The sequence below is a fragment of the Montipora foliosa genome, chromosome 1, assembly GCF_036669935.1.
Source record: "Montipora foliosa isolate CH-2021 chromosome 1, ASM3666993v2, whole genome shotgun sequence".
Taxonomy (NCBI): Eukaryota; Metazoa; Cnidaria; class Anthozoa; order Scleractinia; family Acroporidae; genus Montipora; species Montipora foliosa.
Genome location: NC_090869.1, coordinates 45,835,339 through 45,842,838, shown reverse-complemented (window position 1 = coordinate 45,842,838; position 7,500 = coordinate 45,835,339). Strand labels below are relative to the sequence as shown.

Here is a 7,500-nt window from a genome sequence, read left to right as displayed (position 1 = left end):
AGGGTTGATGCCATATTTCAGCTGCAATGCAAATGCAAAGGGTTGGAAAATGCAAAGGAAAAACCTCTTTGGCTAACTAAGAGCTCTTACGACAGCACTGCATAAGGAATTTCTCTTTAAAATATAAAGAATATGGAAAATTGAAATGACCAGAACATCACATTTTTTTAGCCGACTATGAAAACCTGTTTGCAAAAAAAAAAAAAAAAATTCTTCTGATGAAAGAGGCAACACTTTTTCTTATCTTTTGAAGCTTACCCCTTCCTCAATATCTGCAAAAAAGTTGAGATGCCTTGGTTTGTCATCAGCTAAAACCATGGATGTGTTGTGTGACTCCCCTTCTTTGACAAGCTTCTTGGATGCACGATCTCGTAATAAAGATGTTCTGGCCTCTTGTTCCTGCACAAGCAAAGAAATTGAATTTGAAAGTGATTTGTTTGCACACACACAACGCAACAGGCTTGGAGTAGGGCCGACCCCTGCCATAGGTTATGGTAGAAGCCATAAGGTACAGTAGAAGCTAAAGAAAAAGGTTCCTAAAAGATCTAACACCAGCAATTGAAATGGCTGGAACAATTCTTCTGAATTGATTTGATCTTTTCTAAGGAATAACACTCACTGCAAGAGCTGCTCTCCTCTCCCTTTCCTTCTCTTCTTTCCTTGCATTCTCTTCATCTCGGCGAACTCGTTCAACGTTGTCCTTATTTCGCACGTGCCAACTGTAAATGAGTGAAGAAAGTCAAGTTTGTTGCTTCCATATTCACAGAAGTTCCCCCTTTCAACAAAATTTTAAGTATCCAAGACAGGGAAGTTGTCTTAAATAATTCACCGACCCTAGCTTCCTAATAATTATCCTACACATGTTACTAGTATAGCCCAAGGATATAAAATTTGCTGCATATGTTGTTGTGTATGAGAGTGACAGAACAAAGAGTTAAAGATTACAAGGTAATCATGAGGAAATTTGAGATGAAGAGTGATTTTATTGCATAACAATAATTTACAAGAAAGCATACCATTTTGACAATTTCAGTCTAAGGTGCAGCAGCAGTACACGCGTAGCTCTATTGAGTCTCCTATTGCTCAGTTGTAGAGCAACTGAACAAGTAATTGGATGGTCGAGGGTTCAACTCCTGCAAAGGTGCATTAGAATTTCTCAAATTTCTTCGTTATCCCTACACAAGTTACTATTGATGAAAATAACCCCATATTCCGACACCCTCATCAGACCTCCATTTGATGCAACACCACAACATGAAAGAGCCACCGCGAGATGCATTACTTGTAAATCTTTCTAGGGGAGGAATCAAACGCCATTCATAAATCTCTGATTATTACTTGTAAAATTTGCTTATTTGATTACAGGGCCATCATATCTTATGCAATTTTTATACATCAAGTTAAGCTAATTTCCATTTGAACCTTTTACGCTCTTAAGCAACTTCAGAATACCCCCTCAATCTTTTGAAGCAGTAATTGGTTTGACCCGCACTCCTGCAGTCAAGGACCGTTGAATGATATGGGAGTGTAGAACTAGTGCTCATGCAGTCCCACACTCCCACAGTTGAGGACTATTGAGCTGTATTGGAGTATAGAACTAGTGCTCCCACAGTCAAGGACCATTGAGCGATAAGGGATAATAGAACTAGTGCTCTTGCAGTCCCACACGCCCACAGTCAAGGACCATCGAACGACATGGGAGGATAGAACTAGTGCTTCCGCAGTCCTGTACTCCCACAGTCAAAGACCATTGAACGATATAGGAGTATGGAACTAGTGCTCTCGCAATCCTGCACTCCCACAGTTGAGGACCATTGAGCAATATGGGAGAATAGTACTAGTGTCCCCGCAGTAATTGGTTGGACCCGCACCCCCACAGTCAAGAACCATTGAACGATATGGGAGTATAGAACTAGTGCTTCTGCAGTCCAGTACTCCCACAGTTGAGGACTATTGAACGATATGGGAGTATGGAACTAGTGTTTCCACAGTCCCGCACTCCTACAGTCAAGGACTATTCAACCTTAAGGGGTATGGAACTAATGCTCCCTGAGTCTCACACTCCCACAGACGAAATATTTAACCATAGGAGCAAAGGTTGCACAGTCGGTTAGTGCGCGGCCTTGGTGCATAAGGCACAGGTAACCCAGGCTTACTATGTGCGTCACCTAGGTATTAAAATATAGAGAACATATGAGGCGAAGTTTAGGTCTGAAAAATTGCTAGAAAATGGTAATAAAAATCGATAAAACTTACCATGTGGTGAGCTGTTGTTGTCTTTAATACGTACACGAAGTTTCGGGGAAAATGGTCCCCGTTCACCTTCCTTCATAATATAGTGACAAGGTAGGAGACGGAAGCCAGCGTCGCGACTCCGATCGACCCAAAACAAGCACGATTTTTTCCGCGAAAATCAAATCCAGTCGCTAAATAAACATGCCAGGTTCGTGGAATAGGAATTTCTCTAAACCATGAATCCACTGAAGCATCTCCAGGTAGCAACGCGGAGCCACCAGACTCCGTAAAACTTGTAAGTTTACCTGCTAAAATGGCGGCCAGAAAGCGTGGTACTCACGAAGTGCCCAATTCAAAATGGCACTGAACTCTGGACACCTGGTGACGAGTATAATAAGTTTTGGAGGGAGGGGAGTCCCAAACAAAACTCACTGAGCAATTTGGGACTCCCCTCCCTCGAGGGAGACTTATTATACTCGTCACCAGGTGTCCAGAGTTCAGTGCCATTTTGAATTGGGCACTTCGTGAGTACCACGCTTTCTGGCCGCCATTTTAGCAGGTTAACTTACAAGTTTTACGGAGTCTGGTGGCTCCGCGTTGCTACCTGGAGATGCTTCAGTGGATTCATGGTTTAGAGAAATTCCTATTCCACGAACCTGGCGTGTTTATTTAGCGACCGGATTTGATTTTCGCGGAAAAAATCGTGCTTGTTTTGGGTCGATCGGAGTAGCAACGCTGGCTTCCGTCTCCTACCTTGTCACTATATTAAGAAGGAAGGTGAACGGGGACCATTTTCCCCGAAACTTCGTGTACGTATTAAAGACAACAACAGCTCACCACATGATAAGTTTTATCGATTTTTATTACCATTTTCTAGCAAATTTCCAGACCTAAACTTCGCCTCATATGTTCTCTATATTTTAATACCTACGTGACGCACACAGTGAGCCTGGGTTACCTGTGCATAAGGTCCCGAGTTCAATCCCCGGATCTCACATCCTTGTTTCGACTTCTTTCCTTTCAGTGTAGCCTAAGTAGCTTTAAATACCCTTAAAACGGAGCACTGATGGAAAGAGGGGGGTAAAATGAGCGCACCGTCGGCTTCCTGGGAGAGTACTCTCTAGATAGTAAAGGAACTACCGACGTTAAATAACATGTACCTTTTCCTTTACCTTTACCTATATTGCCATGAGTCCCACCCTGCCATTGTTGAATTCGGTTCGTTCCCTTTAAGAATCAGGAATACACATTTACGTTTTCTTTCTTTGTTAATATGTAAGCTTAAATGACTGCGGGAGCAGCTTTTTGGAAGTGAATAAATATTGTAAGTGAAGGGGTATTCTAGAATCTTGCCACGCTCTTTTGGCTTTGCGATGCTTTTACAGCACACACAAATTCGATTAGAGTACGGGGTTACCTCTTTTTGGGTAAAATGTTCATCCTTTTATCCTGTGATCGCGATCGACACCAACTCAACACAGTGTCGTCAAATGTATAGTCCACAAATGATCCTACAAACTACAAACTATTAGCAGAGTCTTCGTTCCCCTTGACCAGCGGCTCGTTCCCGACCCGCTGGTCAAGGGCAACGAAGACTCTGGGATTCGCATGAGCGTTATGGAGTGTTAGCTGAATTGTTGTGAGCGCGGGCGATTCACACATGAAAACGAACTCAGGGGTCCGGCGATTTTGACAGAAAAGTGTGCATGTATCGTGTTGTCTGGTTGAGTTGCATGAACTCGTGATATCATTATGGAAGTAAGAGCAGTATCTACAGCCTTCTCAGACTTTGTTCTGGCTGGATGCTCTTTGTACGTGGCATGGATGGTGTACAACAGCTCTGTTTATGCTTCTTGGGGTTTTATGGGTATTGCCTTAGCCGCGTCTTTTGGCGTTCTTAAATTTGGTGTTGTTTTCCCGAGTTTCCAACCTAAAGTGGTACGAATGCACGTGATATCTACATGGATGGCTTCTGTATTAGGTAAAGCACGCACATTTCAAAGAGAAGTTTGTCCACAGGCAACCCAGGCCAAAAGATCCCTCTTAAATAATTGGTCCTTTCACTCACTTGATTAACGACCATGCATGTTTTTAACCCAATCAAAAGAGACTACAGTCAGTATTTATATACGAAGAGAGTTTAATTTGTTCAAGATAGGATAATTTAAACACAAGAAAGCAAGAGGAACGCACATACCAAAATTCCTATTCGCTTGCTCACTCACTAATTAACCAATAAAGAATCCTCATCTGTGATCTGTTCTGTTGTAAAGCATGCAGGAAGTGGATAGAGCACGAAAGGAGTGTAGGGGAAACACAACATGAAGTCGAGGCGAGGCTTCTTTCTTTTGTTTTATGCATTTAGCTAAAATTTTTGGGAAACTTTATTTCCCAAATCCTATGAGTGGCATCAGTTTCATTATAAATTGTTTTATTAAGAATGCCAAAAAGCTTTCATGGTTAGAATAGTTTCTCCTCTTCAGTACAGTCTTATAAAGGTTTATGAAGAATCTTACAGGTACAATATTAAGGCTCTATGTATTTACCATATATTTCTGTACAAAACTTAACTTTAACAAGAATAAAAGTGCATTTGTAGAGTCTCACATGGCACAAAGGATAATACATTTATAAGATGCTGATAACAAACATGAACACAATATGTCAGAAAAAAAGATTGAAAAAAACCTTGAACCTTGCAACAAATGGACTGAAAAGTAAGAAAAGGTCAAAGCAGAAATCAGTTATGTAAAAAACATTGACAACCCTGGTGTACAAGTTCCAGTCCATGAAGCTCAATTTATGTGTATGGGCTTGGTTTATGGACCACACCTAATTTTTAGATCTTATTTACTTAAGAGCACTTAACAGACTTTAATTTATATATCCTAAGAACTGTCTGTACAGAGGATAAAGTAAGTATGAGCTTTCCGTATAGAACACTGTATTATTACACATAACACGAGAATTTCATTCCATAAAGCTCATTTGTACAAATCTATACGCTTTATTTTCACATGTGAAAAAAGCCTATACAGCCAATCAGAATTGCGTACAGCTATTTCACATGTGAAAGTATAACCAATCAACGATAGCGTAAAGGCGTTTCCATGCCAATCACTCGTGCATCTCGTGCAAATCGTGCAAATCGTACTTTGTTATTGAATTAAATTAAATTTGCATTTGGTTCTATTGTTAGTGAGTTTTTGTTTATAATTCGCGTTCAGAAAACTATTTTAATGAAAATTCTCATGTTATGTGTAATAAACAGTTTACGACATAGAAAGTGCTTTGTACGGGGTTTATTCACTCGTTGTTTGTGTCAAAAACCCTCACTCGCTCGTTCCTCGCTCGTTCGGGTTTTTGACACAAACAACTCGTGCATAAAACCCCGTACGGCGCACTTTCTATGAAGTAATCTATTTGTATTATTCCTGCTGATGGTCAGTACAGGTTGTCAGATTGAAACCACATCTTTATTTAATACCATCAATTGTGTCATTAGAATGGTGACTTAGTTACCACCCCCCCCCCCCCTCCCTGCCCCAATAATAATAATGATTGTAATTATAAAAAGGATGTGCATACAACAATAGGTCACTTTCCTTGCTTTTCTTGTTTCAGGTATTCCCCTTATTGCAGCAGGATTTTGTGTTTATCATCACATGCCTGTAACTGCCAAGTTTTATCTGGTGAGTTCACCAGTCGCAATGTTTCTGTCCATTGTACATAAACCCTTGGAAGAAAAGCTAACCATTATTATGAGTACCCTAGCAGTGCTTGGAATACTATTTGTTGCTTCCACAAGTCTAAACATTTATGCCATGGCAGGTGTATTAGCTTACGGATTTGCAAGTGCAGTGAAACCCACTAATTTTCTTGGTTTTCCTGGTATCGACTGGTTTCATTTTATCTTGACTGGAGGAAATGTCCTTTTTATGTATGGTCTGATCTTTTAAAAATAAAGAATGAACTCAACACTGAGTGTTATTTTCATCATTTCCTATGTACCGTAAACACCGGCAGACAAGCCGCACCTTTTTCCCAAAAATCGTTCCTGGAAATCAGAGGTGCGGCTTACCTGCGGAAACATTTGAAAAGGCAGCTTCCGGTGTCCAGTTTGCCATCTTCGCGGCCGATCTAATACCTGGTTACTAAGCTACGAACGTCCCGCTCACGTTCTCTTGTTGTAATGCAAAAATCTCTGGAAAGACTGTGTTGAGTGAAGAAATTCCTGTCAACAAATACCATAAAAAGATCAATCTTATGTCGAAGTCGGTAGAAAAGATGCTCATTATATTAAAGTGCTAAAATTGTGGGTAAGACTTTAAAGTATTTTCCGTTTCAATGCTAATATCATGGGTGACAAATTAACTCCTTAATTTTGGCGCGAAATTTCAGCGTTAATTTATAATTTCACATGTGAAATTACAAAATTGCCATGGTAACATCTCTTGTATCTCGATCAGAGCCAAGATGGCGTCGAGATTTAAGACACTTGCAGCTAAATACAGGAATTGCACCGACCAGCGGTCTGGCTAAAAACATTGGTTTGGTGTTGGGGCTCTCATTCTCGCGGGCTCAAATTTGTAATATCTGTACAAGAGAATGACTGGAACTAGGTCGGTGCAATTCCTGTATTTAGCCGCAAATTTTAAGACAGTGACCATTGAAGAAGTTACGAAATTAAAAGAAGCGCCAGAAAATTAAATTAAAATACGTGAAAGAGCACAATTAAATGGGTGAGAGTTTTTGAGAAGTGGTGTGACGAAAATAGCCTTGAGAAAAACCTGGAGATGATTCTCCCCGAGCAGTTGGATAAAGTACTCGTGCGATTTTACGCCAATCATTTGAGAAAGATTTGACAGTTGCCTTAATTTTGAAACATTATGAAGAAACTCAGAAAATTACAAACTTTAGCAAAAATGTATGCTTTAAACGAAAACTGTATTCTTCTTAATGTTCTCGGTTTTCGATACAATAAACCAGTAAAAACAATAACGTAATTTGTCACCCACGACATTAAAGGTAATCAAATGGTTTTCTCGTGAAATTAGGAAATAATTTCACTTGCGTTTTGTTTTGTTTGTTTTTCTTTTTGCATAGTAGGTAGTTATTTGTGCCAATCTCCTCGTAAGGGATTGCTAAATCCTGTTTTGAGGTTTTCCTCGGTTTTTTAATACAAAAGTTATTCTTTTGTATTTTTTACTGACAAATTAAAGTTAAGTTTAGTCGTAAACAAACACTTGCGGTGTGCTGCAGAAC

The 7,500-nt window shown here is 40.0% G+C and overlaps 2 protein-coding genes across 2 annotated transcripts in view; one reads left to right on the top strand and one right to left on the bottom strand.

The window, feature by feature from the left end:
* Window positions 1-3,778, bottom strand: part of LOC137999661 (leukocyte receptor cluster member 1 homolog) — a 9,521-nt gene extending 5,743 nt beyond the window's left edge. Inside the window, exons 1-4 of the mRNA XM_068845510.1 lie at window positions 3,653-3,778; window positions 620-719; window positions 259-399; window positions 1-21 (exon numbers count right to left, since the gene is read on the bottom strand). The exon at window positions 1-21 is cut by the window's left edge and continues 94 nt beyond it. Coding sequence (XP_068701611.1) covers window positions 1-21; window positions 259-399; window positions 620-719; window positions 3,653-3,675 — 285 coding nt within the window. The 5' untranslated portion in view covers window positions 3,676-3,778. The remainder of the gene's footprint in view (window positions 22-258; window positions 400-619; window positions 720-3,652) is intronic.
* LOC137999669 (uncharacterized) overlaps window positions 1-6,213 on the top strand; it is a 47,393-nt gene extending 41,180 nt beyond the window's left edge. Inside the window, exons 2-3 of the mRNA XM_068845522.1 lie at window positions 3,865-4,216; window positions 5,860-6,213. Coding sequence (XP_068701623.1) covers window positions 3,988-4,216; window positions 5,860-6,194 — 564 coding nt within the window. The 5' untranslated portion in view covers window positions 3,865-3,987 and the 3' untranslated portion in view covers window positions 6,195-6,213. The remainder of the gene's footprint in view (window positions 1-3,864; window positions 4,217-5,859) is intronic.
* Window positions 6,214-7,500: the final 1,287 nt, after the last annotated feature.